Here is a 20,723-nt window from a genome sequence, read left to right on the forward strand (position 1 = left end):
GGGGGGGGGGGGGGGGGGGGAGTGACAGATACGAGCGCCAGACAGCCAGCCTCAGACAGGCAGACAGTAAAACCTGGAGTAGCACCCCCACCCCCCACCCCCCGTTAACTAGAACAAGCTGCTCTGGCACCCACGCCAACTCCAATTAGCCACATGCTCATTTCCCAAGTGTTTGTGGGGGTGCCGACATCACATGCTGCTGGGGGCAACCGAGACTAACCACGCAGGCAAGGTGTGTCAGACTGTGACACGGGCAACTGAACAATGTGCTGAGAGTGACCGAGGGCGAGGAGCTCCTTTGGACACACCTCAGGGATTTACTTTTAAAAAGACAACGTTCAAAAGATACCCAAGGAGGGGCGCCTGGGTGGCACAGCGGTTAAGCGTCTGCCTACAGCTCAGGGCGTGATCCCGGCGTTATGGGATCGAGCCCCACATCAGGCTCTTCCGCTATGAGCCTGCTTCTTCCTCTCCCACTCCCCCTGCTTGTGTTCCCTCTCTCGCTGGCTGTCTCTCTCTCTGTCGAATAAATAAATAAAATCTTAAAAAAAAAAAAAGGATACCCAAGGAATTTTCTGGAATCAGTTCACAGGTGCCCGACACTAGCCCCTGCGGCCACATTCGGAGGCTGAGGAAACCCACATCCTGGTCTCACGCCTGCCCTACCCTGGACTGTGCTTCAGTGTGTTCACCTCTCTGAGCCTCCGTTTCCTTGTTTGTCCAGAGGGACTGGTAGTCCCTGTCCTCCTCACTGCGGGAGTGAGGAAATGTCTGTGCAGGGGCCCGTGGACTGAGGCGTGACAGGCGTGGATGGGGCCACTGGTATGCCGCGGGCTGCTTGATGTGGAGCCTAAGTTTGGGCTTCCCGCGAGAGCTGTAAATCCCCCCAAATGGTTCAAACCAAAAGGTTTTACGTGCGCCCTTTTCAAGACCGGGGGGGGGGCAGTTTTTAACAGATTCTCCAAGAGGGCACAGGACTGTAAATCAATATGGAGCACCTGGTTGCCAGCAAAGTTCAACCATGAACCCAACACTTCCATTTAGTATTTCCCAGGAGGTCTGGTTCCTCAAGGTTTACTGCTAATTATGGAAGACAAAGCTCAGGGTCCCTGAGCCCCCCTGAGAAGGAGGAGCCTCGGGGATGGCAGGGGCTGGCCCCCTCCCATCACTGCCAAGGGCACCCCAGGAGCCATACTCACAGAGGCTGCCGCACGCTGGTTATACGGCCGGGTGCCCTTCAGGGACGTCAGCTCCACGGCAGCAGAGCAGGTGATGAAGGCCGTGATGTAGAGAACAGTGGCGCCCACGTTGAATATCATTAACTGGGGGGTGGGGGGAGGGGAGAGCAGGCTTCAGATGGCAGACTCTTGCAGTAAGTGTGGAACCTCTTGGTTCCCCCCCGCACACCCCCTTGGCATCCAGAACAGGGGTTAGGGCTCAAGGATGGGGATGGATACATGGGTCTTTCCCACTACGCTCCTCAGGGCAACAGTCCACATGGGGTTAACCCGGAGGACATCTGAGCAGGGAACACAGACACACATAAAGCTGAGAGGGGAGGGGAAATGATGGGAAGGCCTGAAGTGATCTGGTCAGGGGCAGTGACAGCCCCACAAGGCAAAACCCCATTCATAATGGCAGGAGACCAAACCAAGGCCATTTCTAAGAGTACCAGCTAAAGAATTCCAGGGTCACATTCTTCCATGCAAGCTTGGGTTCCCCTCTTGGCACTGCAGGCCTTGATCCTGTGGCTGGCCCAGGGGAAGACCTCCCATCCCTCTCTGCCCCCAGGGGGAGGAATCTGTATCTGCCTTTAGGCCACATCCTAGGCTCAAGGCCACCACGTCAAATGCCAGGGTGAGGACCCAGCAGGATTCTGGGCCAGACTGGCAGAAGGGACCCGGAGCTGACATTCAGGCCAGTCCCATTTCCCCAACACTTGGCCCCTGGAGCCAGTAAACAGTCTTTTAGCAGAGACTGCAAACTGGTGGCCCTCAGGCACATTTGGTTCAATTTATAGATTTTTTTAAAAATTACCAACATTCTAAAATGAGATTTCATAGGAAAACCCAAAGATCTCATATAAAACTTTCAATCTTAAAATATCAAGATTTGGCACCAAGGGACCTGCACTCCCACTGACAGTAGGAGCTGGGTAGAGGTGGTTCCCTATGGACAGACGGCTACGGGTTCTCCAGAACCCCTCCTTGACCTAGTTCACTCACTCACCTTGCCCAGGCCCCATAGGGGGCTTGTAGCCCCCATCACAGCAAATGCCAGTTTGACAATCCCAATCCAGTCACCTCTGGATGCAAGCCTTATCTGCTAATAGGCCCAGGAGTCTAAGAGACACTGCCCTGCTATCTTGGCCCAGGAAAGGAGCCTCCTTCCGACAAGAGCTGTGGCCGGAGCCCCAGATCTGTGCTCAGAGACACCGAGGCTCCTGCCGTCTTGGGAGATTTCTTTCTTCAAGGCTCCTAGGACATGCGGCAGGGGCTGGACCCTAGCCAGGAAGTCCGGCCATCCCCTCCTCATCCCAGGATCTTCCCTCCAAGCCTAGCGCCCACCACAAACACCGCCTGGCTCCTGCCAGTGATGTCAAGATCTAACAAACCCGTTCTGTCTTGAGGATGACTCACGTTTCCTCAGTTTAAACAGTCATTGAATTCCAAACAATGCCGCCTAGTCCCGGCCTTGCTTGTCTTACAATCATGTGCCTCTCTTGCCTCGCTGCTCACTGAAAGCCTCAGACCCCAGCTGCAGGGGTTTTCCGGGTCAGAGAAAAAAGCCCAGCAAGCTTTCTATGTCTGGCCGGGGTACTTCCTATGGCCGCTCTCAGCTCTGTGTCCCAAGGAGACTGACCTGGACAAAGCGGGGAGGCCACCCTCTCCCGGGCTGTCGGGGCCTCATCCTGGGTAATTCCTGATAGCTCAGCCCAGCCTCCAGGACCAGGCCTGCCAGAGTCTGACAGACCCCCTGCAACACAGGTTCAAATCCCAACTAACCCCCAACACTTTTTCACTTTCAAGATTCCAAATGCAGTGGGCTCTCCATTCAAGAGCCCGTCATGGGGCGCCTGGGTGGCTCTGTGGTGAGGCGTCTGCCTTTGGCTCAGGTCCTGGGATCGAGTTCCACATCAGGCTCCCTGATCAGCAGGAAGCCTGCTTCTCCCTCTGCCTGCTGCTCCCCCTGCTTGTGCTCTCTCTCAAATAAATAAATAAAATCTAAGAAAGAAAAAAAAAAAAAAGGAGAACCCCTCACTTCTACTCCCTTCCCTGAAGACAGCCAAGTCTGTGTCCTCCCTAATTTGTGGCCATTGATCCTCCCTCCCCCACTGGGCTCTGCAGCTGGCTGAGGGCCACCCCCACCAGCCACTTCTCATGTAGGAAGGTGGCTCTGTCACAGCTGCTCTTAGAGGCAGAGGGGCCAGTCTGCAAGCAACGCCCCCCACACACCGTGCTCCCACCCAGACTCACCACCAGTGGCCAGGGCACCATGTACATTTTCATGTGCAGCTGAAACAGGTAGAGGATGAAGAAGACGATTGTCACCAGCCAGAGGAAGACCGCCACGAACATGACCCACCCATAGGCTGGGTACAGGTGGTACGGGGTGTCAGCAATCAGGGCCCACACCAGCAGCCCCAGCACCTGGAGGGACAAGACATGGCCAGAGTCTCCCAGAGCCCCTGCCACTCTGGCCAGAGGCCACAGGGCTCCCTCTGCAGGACACATTTCTCCTTTAGTCAAGAAATATTTATTTGGCTCCTACTACATACTACTGTATACCAAGCCCTTGCCTGGTAACTCCTCCTTTCGGGTCTCAGCTGAAATGCTGCACACTATGGGACACCTTCCCTGCTCCTCCAGTCTGGGTTCTAGAACCTTCTTTTCGTGCCTGCCACACCCCCCCCCCCCCGGCCCAGGCACCCAACACCGGGACCAGGATTCTGTTTCCTTCCCCTGACTTCTGAGTTCCCTGAGGGCAGGACAATGACTGTCTCACCCACAGCTGCATCCAGGCAGCCAGCACACGTCCCATGGAGCTATCGTGGCCTCCTCCACGGCTTTCACCCCCTTCCTTGCCGCCCAAGATCCCCGAGGCTGGGGCATCCCCCCTTCTCCACAAGGGCATGCTTTGGCATCTCTGGAGCTAGGCATGACTCAGCTCTGCCCACTGAGGCACAGTCTAGCGGGGGTGGGGGGAGTTTAGAGAAAAGCTCTTTTGGTGACGAAGATGCACAAAGGCAGCTGTCCCTCTTCTTCCTTGGATGGCATCCAGGCACTGTGGCAACAAGGGGACCTTGCCACAGGCGGAGAATGAGCCAACCATCAGACGGATCACAGAGAAGCGGCTCAGAAGCCAGATCCATCTCTGGCTGCTGGTTCTGGAGACAAAAAGTCCCCCTCGCCGAAATCTCCTACACCAGCCCCTGGAGAGCAGGTGCCCACCCTGGAGCCCAGCCAGCGCTGGGCATCTGCCGCGCACTCCTGCCCAGAGCCCCGGCCAAGGATCGAAGGGATGTTCCGTACCCAGCCCCCCACATGTGCGCGGTCGGGATGGGAATGACCTTGGCTAAGTGGGCTGGGAGTCCAGAAATCCCTAGCACAACGTTCCTTTTTCCTCCTCCTGCCCCTCCTGCACCAGAAGCCGGGGAAGGGTGTGGTTGGCTTTCTTCCCACTGTGAAGTGGGAGGTGGAGCCCGGGCCTGGGAGCCTAATGCTGGGCTTCGACCCTGCCCACGCTGTGGGACCCTGGGCAAACACCTTTCCCTCTCTGTGCAGCTCCCTGGGGCAACTCCAGTCTCCCAGCCAGAACGCAGGTCCCGTGAGGAATCCGAGCGTGGTCACTGCTCACCTCCAGGGCCCAGCGGTGCCCAGCACACAGTACCTCAATACCTATGTGCACAGAGCTAACGAGCCTCCGTTTCCTTATCCGAGAAATGGGGGTCAGAAACCTGCCCTGCACAGGAAGCGGGAGTGAATCGGTGAATGTGCCGCTGGCCTTGCCCCCCTCCACCCAGGGAAAGGTCTCTCAGCCCATGGTGGGAGTAGTGGGGGGAGGGCAAGAAAGGCATCTGCTCCTTCTCTCCAGAGCTCTGCATCTACTCCTCCCCACCCACCGGGGTGAGTCCGCAGGGATGCCACCCACGTGGCACCCTGCCAGCCTCAGGGCTGCCCCCTCGGCGCTCCCCACCACCCACCAGAAACGGCCTGGCGGCAGCCTGTGCAACCCACTTTGCAGGTGAGGAAGGTTGGCGAGGTGGCAGGGCCTTGCCTGCAGGCACACAGCCGGGGGGCAGAGCCGTTACCGTTGAGGACCCAGAGCCAGGGTGTCTCAGCCCTGTGCCCCCACATTTTACCACCTATCCTCAAGACACCCTGCCCGAGATGGCCGTATCAGGGAGGCCAAGCCTCCAGAGCTGGGTGAGGCCACTACTCTGAAGGACAACCACCCCCCAAAGCAGCACGGTGCAGGACCCTCCCAGCTGAGAACTGGACTCGTCAGGGACAATGATCTTTCCACTTCAAGCAGGGTCCTTACAGGCCCCCAGGCCAACGTGCGGCCTGTTCCAACCACCAGAAAAGGGAGTTAGAAAATGCACTGAACTGAAAATCAACAGAAGATCAATTCGGGTTCACCCTAATGTGCACCTACCCATTATCCATATGATTATTCCTAGATTTAGCCGCAACGACCACTGAACGCCCTCCGGCTCTGTGCCAGGCCTCGGGTAAGCCATGAGGTTCACGGCTGGTTCACGGCTTCCCCATGACCCCATCGGTTGGTACTATATATTTCCCCCATTTTCCAAACTGAGTTCAGAGGGAAATGTGTCTGTGGTCGCCCATGGTCACTCAGGGGGGTAAAGGGCAGGATTTGAACCCAGGCTACTGAGAGTTACTTAGCGATGTGTGAAAGATGAGGACACCTGAGCTGTCTCCCGGCTCTGCCCTGCCCTCCAGCCCAGCCCTGGCTTCTAGGTCACCAAGCACAGCCTCTGAGCGATGAAGCCGCCGGGGAAGCAGCGGGAATTTCTGGGGTTCCTCCTGCCTTTGCCAACCTGGCCCGGTGCCCTGGGAGCCGCTTTGGTTTCTGCCCTCGAACAAGGAAAGGTCCACTCTTCCTCAGAACCAGACAGACTGGTTTTTCCCACCCACTCTCCCCCCGCCCCAAGAATCTGAACGGAGCACTCCAGCCCGGGGCCCCAGGGAGACCCCGCTCAGGACAGGGCGGCCCCACGTTTGCCGACACCTCTGCTAGCCTGAGTGGCCTCATCTCCCTCCAGCTGTGGACCCGTCCTCTAGCCAGAAGAAGGGGCCGGAGGACTTGCCCTCTGCTCCACTGTACAAGAGTAAACCCCACTTTTCAGAGGGAGGGGGACAGCAGTAGGTAGCCGAGGGTGGAGAGTAGAAGGGCACCTGTCTCCAGGGCCTGCTCCAGGCCCCTCTGTCCAGGACAGTCGCCTTGCAGCTCGGATGCCCCTCTCTGGGGTCATTCATTCAACAAGTATCTATTGAGCACCTACTGCTGTGTGAGCCAAACAAGCAGCCCCGCTCTCCCAGAGCTCCCACTCTACGGAGGGGACCCAGACAAAAGCCCAATGCATTGGTGAATGCAAGCGAGCCACGAGCCACGGGGTAAGTGCTATGGGAAAAATGCAGCTGAGAAGGGACGGGCAGTGGGGTCATGTGCAATTTCAGGTAAGCGGCCAAGAAAGATCTTGCTGGGAAGTGGACTTGTGAGCAGCAAGAACAGCAAGGATTGAGGTTAGGAGAGAGGCAGGGAACAGATTCTCCGTCAGAGCCTCTAGAAGGAACTGACTATGCCAAAATCTCGATTTTGAACTTCTAGCCTCCAGGACTGTGAGACAATAAATTTCCACTGTTTGAAGCTTCCCATTCGTGGTATTTTTGTTACGGCAGCCCCAGAAAACCCATCCGTCTTCCGTAGCTACTCTCTGACAGCAGATGGATGTCATAATCTGACCTCCCTGTGATACTGGCATCAGTTTTGATGGAAAGTTGGCCATCGAACTCCCTGGGTTCAGGCTCTGGCCCTGCCAACTTACCAGCTGTGTGACCTGGGGCAAGCTGCTGAACCTCTCTGTGCCTCAGTGTTCTCATCTTCAAAATGTGCCTAGCTCATGGGGTAATTCTGAGATTAAAGAAAGTAACTATTGTAAGGCATCAGATCAACGCGTTCTACTGTCACTAGCAACCTGAGAGGCTGGAATGTGGGTTTTCCAATTCATTCTCTGCCCATGTTCCTGAGATAGCAGTAACTGTGTGTGCAGTTCCTCGGGGTGCGAGGCCTCACTGAGATAAAGAATGTATCTAAACTTAAGTACCGGGCGCGGTGCCCGCAGCTAAGGGCCCCATGCCAGCGTGGACCCCACCCATCTTTCAGATAAGGCAGCCGGGCTTATCTGAAGGAGAGGCCCCAGACAGGCAGCCCGGCCTGGCCCAGCTCGGCTCAAGAACACCTCCTGGAAGGGCACTCCTTCTGTTCCTCGCAGGCTGAGGGGCTCTGGGGAGAACCCCTCATCCTCAGACCTCAGTCTTCCCCTCAGTACAATGGGAGCAGAGAGGTTCCACTTAGTGCTCTCCAATGCTCCCTTCGGTCTGGGCCTGACACTCCTTCCTCAATTGCACCCCTCCCCCAGGGGGTCCCAGAGCCCTCTCCCCCTGGTACTGGAGGGACTCCACCAGCCCCAGCACTAAGCTAAGTCTTCTCCTGCCCAAGGTCACTCTTCTAATCCCTCTCCACTTCCTGGGCTGGGTCAGACCCTTGTGGATTTGCTGTGTGACCTTGGGAGAGTCACCCAACCTTTCTGGTCTGTTTCTTCATCTGACATGGGAGAGGGTTGGGCAGGTACACCCATCCTGGTCACCTCACAGGTGTGTCATTGCAGGTAAAATGGCGTGAAGGAAAAAGTCAACAGCTGTAGTGGTCAGGTGTGATATGAGGGCTGTTGGGCTCTCTGTAAGGGAAATGGGGGGGGCATACCTCCCAGAATGGGGAGCCTTGAGGAGGGGCAGCACCTCAGAGCCTGGAGGCTGACACTGGGGACTCAAACTCAGCCAAGGCAGGCGGGTCACAGAAATGGCCAAGGTGGGCCAGTCGGGGACTATGGAGATGAGAGCAGCCTGCTGGCGTCAGGGGAATGCAGTCTGGGGTAACCAGGACTTCCAGTTTTTCGAGAGACACTAGAAATCTGAACTCGTACATGAATCTTCAGCTTTTTAAACGCTGGCCGTGAACCCAAAGGTTTGGGAGACAATGTGAGGACAGGCCTACCCAAAAGCCACCAGAACTCCCTTCTCGCCACTGCACAATCCAGGAAACTGAGGCCCAGGGGCAACATGAACCCTTCTGGGGTTCCCTCTCACAAGGACACATCTGGGCAGCTGAGGACACTCTGAACTTGGCCTGGTCAAGCCCAGCCTCCACCCCCGCCCTGGCCCTTCTCCCTACAGTGAAAGGGACTTTATGGGGACAAAAAGCCACCCATTGTGTCACAGGAGACAAAGGCGCAGGGGACAGAGGCTCCGGGCGCCTGGCGTGGCCACAACAAATCCACACACCACCCCCTCCCTGTGCAGAGGAGGCAGGCTGGAGGGGGGCAGGGGGAAGGCTCCCTGGAATCCCCATGGTGTATACCCTGGGCACTCGGGAGTCCTGGGGGCTGCCTCCCAGCTCCACCACCATAGGCCACAGGTTTCACTCCTCTCAGCCTCCCCTTCACTGCAAAGCCAGTCATTTGGTCATTGAACAAAGTCTCCTGAGGGCCCGATATGTGCCCGGCACTCTTACAGACCCTGGGAGTGAGGCAGGGAGCCCGCAGCCAAGTCCCTGCACACACACAGGCATGCGGCACGCGCGCACGCGCGCACACACACACACACACACACACACACACGCAACTCCCAGCCTGGGCTGTCACGGGGAGGAAGGTGAGGGTGGAAATGCTGGCTGAGGGCCAGGTTCACCTGCAAGGCTTCCCAAATGCAGCCTGTCACATTACTTGTTATTCCTCAGTCTTGAGTCTCAGAACTGCGATTTTAAAGCCCTAGAGATGGAAGAGATTTCTGCACACCTACCCCAGCAGCCCTCTGAGCCCCCCTAGTGAGGACCTCCGGTGCCCATGTGCACGCTGCATGTGGAGGGACCCACTGCTACCACGGTTACTTTGTGGTCTCCCTCAGAGTTTTAGAAAAATCTTCCTAACATGAAGCTCAGACCACCTTCTGCATATCCCCAAGTACTGTGGCCTGGCAGAAGGAGATGCCCAGAGGAAGACGGGTCTCCACATTACAGCAGGTGGGGACACTCCCCTGGGGACCTGAGCAGAGAAGGGGCAGGGCAGACCTCCAAACCTGGGTAGAGGGGATGACAGAAACTTCTGTTCTTAGCAAACCCCGGTGGGGGTGGGGTGGGGGGCCCTCCAGAGAAAGCTGGCTGTAGGAGCACATGGACCTTCATCAAACCTGGGAGGCCCGGCCTCCACCTGATGGGGAACAGGGTGGGGGGGGGGAGCCTGAAGTGAAGGTCTTCCTTACTCCCTGGACTTCTTTCCCCAGACACTGGCTCTAGTTCTGACCCTGGCATTCATGCTGAGGGTGACCCTGAGCAAGCCCTGCCCCATCTCAACTTCAAGGACAGGTGACCTCATCTGGCTGAGCTCGTAGAGGGCAGCAGATGACCTGTCTGACCCCCCACCCCACCCCAAACTTCGGTTGCCTAGCAGCTCGTATGCTGAGTCCTGCCTAACCTTTAGCCCTTGCCTTCCTGCCCTAACCTCCCCGTGAGATCCTGGGGTGCCACCCTCGCCTCTCCCCCTTGGGCAAACACGACAGGCGAAGCCACACCAACACCAAAGGGCCTCTTAATATCGAGGGCCGAGCTCACTGGGCTGCCAAGAAAAACAGCTCATCTCTCCCCACCCACCCTGCAGGTCCCGGTGGCCATGGGGACCAGGGCAGTGCCCCTGTGGCTCCTCAAGACAGTCTTATATATGAGCAGGAAATCAGGGCCTGGTCCTCACTGAATTCCACCACCAACCACGCACCAGCTGGCAAGGAGTGACCAACACCCGACCCTGCTACACACACAGAGGCAGCAACCATCCACCATACGTGGGTAGCTCTGCAGCCTCTTTCCACGTGCGCCTGGTTAGGAAAAGCACCCAGGCCACCCAGCCCCTCACGCTGAATTCAAGGCTACTGCCTGCTGCCCGGTGTTCACGGGAGAGTTCTTCCCCATTCGGAGCCTGAGGGCCTTCAAGGGCCACCCTCCCGGTTTCTGCCACCAGCACTAACTACCTGTACCATAGGTTTACCTGTAGTTTCATGTATTTGAAAGATTTTTAAATAAGCTATATCATTATTTTTGAAATACATCATCTGTATGACATGGTAGGTAACAAAATGGTGTTTTTAGCATATCTCCCTCCTCCCGATCCTGTTTCTTCCCCAGGGACAACCAAGAGGGGTTTCTTGTGCATCTCTCCAGGGACTGCACACACACGCACGTGCACACACGTACACACTCTTTCAACAGGTGTGTCTCTATATAGTCTCTCTGTATTTCTCCCATACACATGACAGTATTCTGTACACACAGTTTTGCACCTTGCCTTTTCCACTTAACCATACAGCCCGGAGGCTGTCCATCATTACATAGACAGCTGCCTTCCTGTTTTCCCTGAGGGGTAAGACATTATCTTTGCAGGAACTGCATGATATGTCACTGTACAAATGTAGCATAATTCACTGTAACAGTGCATGTCAACTATGCTTCAATTAAAAAATAAATAAGGGACACCTGGGTGGCTCTGTCAGGTAAGCGTCTGCCTTTGGCTCAGGTCATGATCCCAGGGTCCTGGGATTGAGCCCCACATCGGGCTGCTTGCTCAGCGGGGAGCCTGCTTCTCCCTCTGCCTGCAGCTCCCCCTGCTTGTGCTCTGAAAATAAATAAATAAATAAATAAATAAATAAATAAATAAATAAAATCTTTTAAAATAGATAAATAAAATGCTGATGGGAAATTAGAAAACAAAACAAAAAACCAGAAGTCTGTGTAGCATAAAAAAAAAAAAAAAACTCATGAGCAAAGTCAGAAACAACATTAGGAAAAAAGATCTGCAAATCATCTGGAGGTCCTCGCAATTGATAAGACAGACTTAGGACTCCACAGAATGGAGAAAGAGTACAGACAGACAACGAGATGCAAACAGCTCTTCCATGTGTTTTTCCAAGGCCAACCTCGCTCATAAGGGAACTACAAAACGCTACGACCCCGAGCGATGGGAGGGGCACAGGCGCAGGTGCGGATTCACTGCCGGTGACCCCTCTGTCGGGCGTGAGGCAAGCTCTATCAAAATCACGAACACACATACCCGTAGCCAGCAGTCCCACTTCTGGAAATGTACTGTACAGATGGGCTCAGTGGCTTGTGTGGGCTCATTCACTGCAACAGGATGTGCAACAGCAAGAGTGGGAACCCCAGGTGTCGGTCCACAAAGGGACAGGCCATGCGAGTCCTAGGCAGCCACACAATGGACCGCTGCGAAGCCCTAAGACAGAAGTGATCGCGCTCTATGCACGGAGACAGGAAGCCCACCAAGACGCATTTTTACGTGAAAAAGGGGCGGTGCGCCTGGGCGGCTCTGTCTTTAAGTGCCTGCCTTTGGCTCAGGGCATGATCCCAGAGTCCTGCGATCGAGCCCCACATCAGGCTTCTCTGCTGGGAGCCTGCTTCTTCCTCTCCCACTCCCCCTGCTTGTGTTCCGTCTCTCGCTGGCTGTCTCTCTCTCTGGCAAATAAATAAATAAAATCTTAAAAAAAAAAGAAAAAGAAAAAGGGGCAGGCACAGAAGGATGTGGATGGAGAGACTGTACCCCTTGGGTAAAGTGGGGAGAGGTGGGACTCTCTGGCCAAGTGTGTATTTCTCTCCTTATGAGTCTGAAATGGAACCTGGGAAACCAGAGCGGACTCGGGCGGGGCAACTCTGACCGGAAGGGACAGAGATTTTTCAGCCCGCTCTTTCCCAGGCTGTTTTATTCTGAACCGTAGTAAATATATTACCTATTAAAGAAATTCAGAACAGGAAGGATTAGAGAAAGACACACCCAGCGCAGTGCGCGCTGTCAAGGGGGGAAAGCAGGCAGGGCACATGCACAGAGTGTTCCCATCTGTGGTTTTTAAGTGAGGACAGGGGTTATGTGCAGAAAAATGCTTAGACTCAGCGTGGAATGCTGCCTTCCTAGAGGTGGCTGCCTCCGGGGACTGGTCAGGGAGGAGAGAGACACTTGCATTAATTTCCCTTTGTATTGTTGGACTGTTTCGCCATGTGCCTGTGTGATTTTCTCAAGGAATACAACAATTTTTTTAAATGGGCCCATCAGTAGAGAAAGGGCTACGTGAACAGGGACGACAGTGACAATAGGGCATGCTCTGAAACGGTTAACAGGGAGGGACACAGCTCTGTATAACAGAAGAGCTCTCAGGTGCCTTGGGTGTAAGAAAAGCAACTTGCTGAACAAAGGAGACGGAATAAAACCATCCCCGTTTTTTACAATGCACAGAAAAAAGAACTGGCAACTCCCAACAGGGGTCCCCTTGGGGAGAGGGGCAAGCGATCCAAGAATAACTCTGGCCTTATCTGTAAAAGGTTTTCATTTTGTAAGGAGAATGTGTTCACATATTTATTCCAAACACTCAACTCCCTCCTGGCCACAACCAGTGGGGTGTGTGGGTGGAGCTAACCAGACAAAGCACTGGTTTCCTCTGGGCACGGGAGGTGGATGGCCAGCCTGCAGGGCCCGGCATGCTGCACCCAGGAGACTGAACCCACGCAGCTCAGGGCTGAGAAGCGCCCTGGGAGGCCCCAGCATTGCACTTCTGACAGGCCTGAGCTCTGCTTACACCTCGGAGACCCCAACAACCTCCTCCCAGCAGCCTCTTCCTGGAGGACAGAGGTGATGCAGGCCTTGCCCTGACCCCCCACCGGGAGAGGAATGAGGATCTTGCTGAGGCTGGGGACAGAGCCAGGATCAGTGCAAGGAAGAACTTTTTAACATTCCCAAATTCACAAGGATGGTGCAGGTAGCCTTGACAAAGAGTGAGCTCCCCGTCCCTGGAAGCATACAAGCTCGAGGGATGTCTGGGAGCAAGCATTAAGAACCCTACAATTCCATGGCTCTGTGAATCCTAACTACCCTTCATTCCAACACAAGCTGCACTAAGCCCTTTACAGCACCATCTTCCACATTCTTCACTACCCCACCATCACTATTTTACTGACAGGGAAACCGATCCTCTGGGACATTAGGGAGGGTACAAGATCACACAGCCAGGAAGGGGCAGCCAGGACTTGAACCAAGGCTCTCCGCTTTCAGGCCAGCGCTTCCACCAATGCTCTCTGCATCACCCACGGACCACGGTGATCTACTTACTGGCAGGTGAAGCTGCTGATACCTGTTCATTCACCTGCAAAATGGGAATTGTGTGGCCACCCCAATCCCAGGAGGTCCGGCAAAAAGGAAGAATAGAAGGTGCCAAACACTGATGGCCTGGTTGCCAAAGACCATTTTTAGGGGCTTCTACGCCCGAGGCCTCGGGGATGCCTTCTGACTGCAGGGCTTTTGAGCAAGCTCTTCTGAGGTTCATCTGTTCGGAACCTCCTTCTTACTACTCCCTTCCTTGTAACTAAACCCTTCGAAGCCCACTTCTGTCAGGAAGCCTTCCCTAGTGGCCCTGGGCCCCTGATGAGTCTCCTTTCTTTCCCCTCCAAAGCACCCCAGGAGCCCGCACCCCCTGCCAAAAACAAAAAACAAAAAACAAAAAAAAAACCAGGAAGCATATCTAGAGCCAGGCTTCACGCACCCCCTGCCAAAAACAAAAAACAAAAAACAAAAAAAAAAACCAGGAAGCATATCTAGAGCCAGGCTTCAAATCTGAGTGCAAATTCTGACTGCCACTCTACCCCGTGTGACCTTTTACAAGTTCCTCGCTCTCTCTGCTCATCAGTAAGCCCAGGTAAGATAATCTTTCTCCCTGTAAGCACCAGTGAACCACACCTTCCACAAGATTCCTTCCACCCCCTAGCCTCACAAAGATCTGCAGCATCAAAACCTCCAGATTTTTAGGACCAAAAGAGTTGTCTCTAAATCAAACTTGCCTGCTTGCTTTTTAGATGCTATCTGCATAAACTCATCATGTTTCCCTTTTTGCCTAGGCTGCTAGGAAACTCGACAAAGAATCAACAGCCTTAAATGTGCTATAGATTCCTGGTACAAGGATCTTTTTCTGTCTCTCCTTAAGTCAATCCTTCCCCCTCCTACACACACACCACCAGCTTTTAGAAATATATGACTTTAACTCCTGTTGTACGTAGCTAAATATCACTTTTCATCTAATGTTCTTTCTGGAACCAGATGGGGTCAGGGGGTGATAAATCAGTGAACACTGAAGTTGGTTCTTCAGGACACATTTAATACCAAAGAGCCCATCTCCTTCCCAAGAATCTGGGGCCTTTCTGCTTACCCCACAGCCCTCCTCCCACCACATCTAGAACCCTTCACCAAATCCTTTGGGAAACAAAGGAAAATTAACTTTCATCTTCCCATTTACTGCCTCCTCCATGCAGCCTTCTCTGATCCCTTCATAGAAAGTTCATTCTCTGTGTACCTCCCTCAGACCAAGAGCCCTTGGAGAGTAGGTGCTGGGCCTTTGTGGGGGTTGGGAGGGACAACACTCCATCACTCCCTCAAAAGCACCACTCCCTGGGCCCTGTGGGAGCACAACTGAGTGTGGTAATTAAGAGCATGGGCCAGAAAAGTCAGACCACCCAGGGCTTAGATCCCAGTTCTATTACTCTGAGATCTTGGGCAAAGAACTGAACTCTGAGTCTTGGTTTCCTCACCTACAAAATGGGAAGAATAAGAGAACAGAAAGCCCTTGCCAAAGAACCCTGAGCCTAGTTCGCACCTGAATGGTGGGAGCTTTTATGGCTTCCCAGCAGACAGTGGTGCCTGTTGGGGTAAAGACCCCTATGGAACCAGGAAGCTGTCCACTAGAACTGTCTGTGGCCAGAGAAACAGCTCAGGAAACAGCTTCTCCCACAAGTAGGCTGGTTAGGGCACTAAAAGGTGCAGGTCTTCAGAACTCTGATGGGAGACCCTCATCCCCCAGCCCCAGCCCCAAAAGCACTGCAGGGGATGGGGGCAAAGGAAGGCCACCCCACTCACACCCCGTCCCTCAGCATTTGGAGACCCAAGTGCCAAGCAAGGCCTCCTGGCACGTCCTACACCCTGTGTAGACGCCAGGGTTGGTATCTGTGCAATGGGACCCAGATATTCAGGACTGGGCTGCTGAGCCCACAGGGACCCCCATCAGAAACAGCAGCCTCCTCCAGAGGGATCTACCCAGGTCCCAGCAGGCACAGCAGGGCCCTCTTCCTCTCAACTCCAGTTCTCACTGTTCAAATGGAAAAGCAGTTGGTGCTCAGGTCCCATCAACCAGGAGACATGCCTAAGGTTCCACCCCCACTGCCCTCCGCAGAGCCCAGCTGAGATCTCTCTGTTATTGCAAAACCGCGAGGCTGCCAAGAGAACAAGATTCCCATCCCTCCCCGGGCACTCAAGGCCCTCAGCTTCAACCATCTGATCCCCGCAACTTCCTTTCCACTCGCCCATCCCCAAGCCTTGCCTCACACAGCACCCCCCACTCTGAACACCACTGCCCTTCTTCTGCCAGAGTTCAGTGAAGTCAAAAGCTGCGCCTCCTCCACGAACCTCCCTGGACTCCAAATTCATTCCCCTCTCCTCTGCCCTTTCAGCCCAGGGCCTGAGGCTCCCTTCCCACTCCCCGGGTGCCTTCCCAACGGTCCTGGAGCCCAGCACAGCAGCGCCGCTCACCGCGGGGGCAAACCTACCTGCAGATTTAAATCAGGCCCCTACCGGACCTCTTACCCACCCCGGAATCTCCAAAAAAACTCTGGTAGACGATTACAAACGTAGGTTTCTGGGCTGCACTTCCTGAAATTCAAATTCCAATTCCACATTTTTTCCGGGGGTGGGGATCAAGAATCTACATTTTAAACAAACCCCTCCAAGAGAGTCTGAGGCTGGGGTGGGGGTGGGGGGTCCCCCAGAGAGAGATTTGTGAAATCCTGAAACAGAGCTATCACTGACCCAGGTGGAGGCGGGCGCTCACAGCTGGGTGGGGGGTCTCAGACCACCCGGCCTTCCAGCCTGGCAGTCAAGCCAGGATCAGGCAGCAGGGGCACGGCGGAGATGCCCAAAAAGAAAATGGATCCTGGCCCACCTCCAGTTCCACCTTAGTCCTCTGGACCCTCAGCTGCTGGGGGAAGCCTCCCACAGGGGCAGCCACCCAGTTTCCTGATCCACCAGAGGGTACTGTGAGAAGACAGCGAACACCGCCAGGCCTGAAACCGGAGTGTGGGGAGAGGGGTGTCCCCATCAGTCGGACTCTGCTGGGGGTCTGCACAGGGTCTGGGAGGCATCGGAGCCTTGCCTCTGGCTTCCCACAAATCCCTCCCGCCTGCGCTGGGCGCGGTATCTCGACCCCGAAGGGCCGGCCAAACCGGCTGGAACCCGGTAGGGCACCCAGTGGAAGCCAGAAAAGCCCGGTCCCTGCGCGGGAGCCCACAGCGCCGCGCCTAAAGTCTGCGCCGGAACGGAGGCGCACTCCCGATTAGAAAAGGAGCGTTCTGGGGCTCGGCCACGCGGAGCCGCTTAGAGTGGACTTAGCTTCACTCAGGCTGGGTGTCCGGGAGGGCTGGGGACATTGTCCTGGCAGAGAGAGACAGAAACGCCGAGAGACAGCGCGGATTGTGCGCAGCGATTGTGCGTCTGTGAGCGCTCCTCTGGCTGGCCTCCAGTGACCACCTCGGGGGATGATGGGGCGCGCGAGAGTGGGCACTCTGAACACGGGTGCTCGCAGGGACGGCAACGGGGACGTGTCGAGGTGAGAGGGCTCCAGGGTGGTCTCGGGGGCGTACGTCCAGGAGGCACCCGGGGACAGGCGCGGCGCGTCCGAGCCTAAGGTGAGGGTGTACTTGGAGCAAACGAGGCAGCCCCGAGCCCTCCCGGCCCGGCCGCCCCCCACTCCGGCCCCGCGGCCCCGCGCGCGCTCACCAGCTGCAGCAGCATGAGCGCACCGAGGCTGGAGCGCACGAAGCCCAGGTCCGGACGCAGCACGGAGACCGAGGTGCCGGCGCCCTGCGCGGGGCTGCTGGTCCGCGTGCTCACTTTCGACGGGAACTCGGCCATGGCGGCTCCGCTCGCCTTCCGACGTCGCTCCCGCCGCCGCCGCCCCTCCCGCGGTGGGTGCCGGCTGCTCAGCCGCTCCTCCCCGGGGGCTCCGGCTCCCGCGGCGGCTCCCGGCGCTACGCGCGGCGTCGGGGCGGGGAGCCGCCTGCCGCCAGGTGCGGCCGAGCCCCGGCCCCGCCCCCTCCCCCGCTGCGGGACCCGCCCCTTTAACCCTCCGCTGGCCGCCGGCCGGTCCCCCCCTCCCGCGAGCCATTCGTGGCCGCGTCCACTTTCCAGACGGGGAAACTGAGGCCGCGGTTAGTGAGATGGCTCTGCCACAGCCAGCCTGGAGAGCCGCGCTTTTCTCTCCCAGGGAAAGCCACCTCCGGGGAAGCTCCCTCAGCGTCGCCGCGGCTTTGACCGCTGCTCTGCGCCCTGCCAGTCCCTTCCAAGCCCGAGGTAAACGGGGCAGGCTGGCGGAGCGCAGCACTCCGAGTCCTCTCCTGCATGCCTCTAGGGCGCCTCTCTGACGTTTCTCCTTACAGCGACTCCTCAGCAGTCCCGGGAGACCGACCGAGCCCCCAGGAGGTGAGGGTCTGGGTCAACTGAGGCTGCTCGAGACTTAATTTATGTGGTTTTCACTTCTGAACATACTAAGCAGTAACTTAGAAGATCATTGCGCCTCAGTTTCCTCGCCTGTAATATAGGGATGTGAAAGGACCTCACCTCACAGAAGCTCCTGGCACACCGTGAGGAGGGCGTGGGGGGCACTCACGAGGCGGGAGATGATGGAGTTGCGGTTTCATTACTCCACCTGCACCCTGAAACATGTGCACGCCCGCAAGCGCGCGCGCACCCCTCCCCCCTTACGGCCTTAAAGGCTTGCACAGAGTATCAAACAGTGTTTGCAGAACCCCTACTATATGTCAGGCCCTATCCCAGTCCCTGGGGATACAACAGGTACAAGCCAGGCAAGGCTTCTCGGATCCCACTTTCTACTGTGGGTGACAAGTGGTAGACTGGGAAGAGAAAACCATCTCAGTGACAAATGCTGTGACTAAAATAAAATAGATGTGACAGAGATGGCCAGGAGGCAATTTTTAGATAAACTGGTCAAAGAAGACCTCTCAGAGAGGTGACATTTATGCAGAGAGCTGAATCATCAGTAGGGGCTGCCTTGGGAAGAACTTAGTAAGTGCAAAGGCTCTGGGGCTGGAGGAAGCTAGACAGTTTGAAGAACAGAAAGATCCTTGGTGGGACTGGGGCAATGTGAGCAAGGGAGGAGATTCAACAGGTATGCAGGACCAAGTCCCATAGGGCTATTTAGTTGCTCCTATTAGTTTCCTGTGGCTGCCACTGACCCTGGTGTCCTAAAAACAAACAAACAAACAAACAAACACCAGAAATGTATTCTCATATAGTTCTAGAGATCAGAAATCTGAAAGAGTTTCAGTGAGCCAAAATCAAGGTGTCAGCAGGATCGTCTTCCTCTGAAGGCTCTAGAGGAGAATCTCTTTCTTGCTTTTCCAGTTCCTGGTGGTGGCCGCTGGCATTCCTTGACCTGTGACCTCATCTCCCCAGTCTCTGCCTCAAGGATCACATTGCCTCCTCCTCTTCTATAAGGATCAAATCTCTGTTGGCCCCTCCTGTAAAGACACCTGTGATTGGATTAAGGCCCACCCAGGTAATCCAGGATTACCTCTGGCCTCAAGAACCTTAATTTAACCTGCAAAAACCCTTTTTTCTTTATACAGTAAAATGTACAGATTCCGGGTATAGCGCCTGATATATTTGGGTAGTTATTATTCAGCCTACTCATTAATGCAGGGGAGAGGTTAACATTTTATTCTAAGACCCGGTGGATTTCTAACAGGAGAGTGACAAGATCTGATGGCCGGTATCTGGTAGAAAATAACACCGGTTGATGATGACTGAGCCCTTTATCCACTGCTGGATGTTCAACCCCTTCCCGCATGAGGCACCTGAGACTCTTCTCGCCACCCCACATGCAGTGGGCACTCAAAATGAGCCATGCTTCTTGGTAGCTGCAAACCAAAGGCCAGCCTCCCCGTATACTGCACAAGGCCAAGTGCAGAAGAACAAAGCTCTTGGGTAAACCTTTAATTTTATTATGACACAGAAAACAGTAAGATGATTGTTTCCAAGGCAGAGTCTAAAACAGTAGAGTGTTTTTGTTTTGGTTTTGGTTTAGATTTTGTTTTTTCGGTTAATCCCACTTTCATTCCTTTCAAATGGCAGCAAGCAAGAGTCAATCACTGCATTGTTTTTTACTTTGACATTTTCTTCCAGACCAAATTCACTCGCCCCCAGTCAGAAAAAGTGGGAAGGAACCTGTCCCCAGGCTGGAACCTGCCGCCCACCCAGAGTCTCCACTGGCGCCTTAGAAGCTCTGGGATGGGTGGGGGAAACAGCCGGGGATGACGCCGTGCATGCCTGTCCTTCCCCAGGCTAGTCCCCTCCCTGGAGTCTGAGCCCGCCATCTCCACACAGAACACATGCCTTTTCTTAGTTCTCCCTTTTATAAAGACTCCCTACTCAAGCCAGGCCCCTACTGTGTGCTGGGCCTCCCTCCCTTGGGGTAAAATGGGACATGCTGGAGAGGCAGTAGGAATTCAGGCACCAAGCAGACATTTAATGTGTACCTAGGATGTGCCAGGCACTGGGGACAGAGCTGGGAGCCATCCAACCAGAGACCCTGCCCTTAGGAAGTCTGATGGGGAAGACAGACTGTCTAGGTATACAAACTTGCAGATAAACTGATAATTACCAATTGCGGTAACACGACTACAGGAAAAGAGCAGGACCCCATGGGAAAGAATAATTGAGGGTTGGGGGTTGTCAGGGAAAGTATAAACATTTAAGCAGAGACCTGAAGGATGAATAGGAATCAGGCAGAGAAAGCCACGATATGTGCAAAGGCCCTGAGGCAGGAAAGACTCTGGGGTCTTTGAGGAAGGACAGAAGGTTATGAGCTGAAGGGGTTGGGGAAAGATGAGGTTCAGGAAGGAGCCAGGACCCAGATCCCCTGGTTCTTAAACCCTTGGTAACAGGGTAGATTTTATTATTTAAAAAAACAAAACAAAACCCCCTTGGAGGGCAGTTACAGCTTTTGATTTACAATTTTTGAAAATTCATGAAGGTTCCCCTGGGACTCATCCAACAAGCAGCTTCCAGAAGCCAGCTCTGGGAGGTATTGATTATAATCAGCAGCTATCAATTAAACACATTCCCAGCTGGCCCTCTGCTCAGTGCAATGGGGTTGATTCAATTTCTTTATTTTAATTGCATAATTAATTCATTAATTGATTTCGTTGCGCATGACACACACATACCTCCAAACCTGCACCTTTGATGTAGTTTTGGAATGTTGATGAGGTCCGGATGCGACGGCCGAGAAAGAATTCTGGAGACGTCTTTGGTGCAA

At 54.9% G+C, this 20,723-nt stretch overlaps 1 protein-coding gene across 1 annotated transcript in view; it reads right to left on the bottom strand.

The window, feature by feature from the left end:
* The window catches only part of LOC103673894 (plasmolipin), a 19,157-nt gene extending 1,858 nt beyond the window's left edge, over positions 1-17,299 (bottom strand). Inside the window, exons 1-3 of the mRNA XM_040633350.1 lie at positions 17,165-17,299; positions 3,477-3,650; positions 1,200-1,322 (exon numbers count right to left, since the gene is read on the bottom strand). Coding sequence (XP_040489284.1) covers positions 1,200-1,322; positions 3,477-3,650; positions 17,165-17,299 — 432 coding nt within the window. The remainder of the gene's footprint in view (positions 1-1,199; positions 1,323-3,476; positions 3,651-17,164) is intronic.
* Positions 17,300-20,723: the final 3,424 nt, after the last annotated feature.

Source organism: Ursus maritimus, unplaced genomic scaffold (genome assembly GCF_017311325.1).
Source record: "Ursus maritimus isolate PB19 unplaced genomic scaffold, ASM1731132v1 scaffold_19, whole genome shotgun sequence".
Lineage (NCBI taxonomy): Eukaryota > Metazoa > Chordata > Mammalia > Carnivora > Ursidae > Ursus > Ursus maritimus.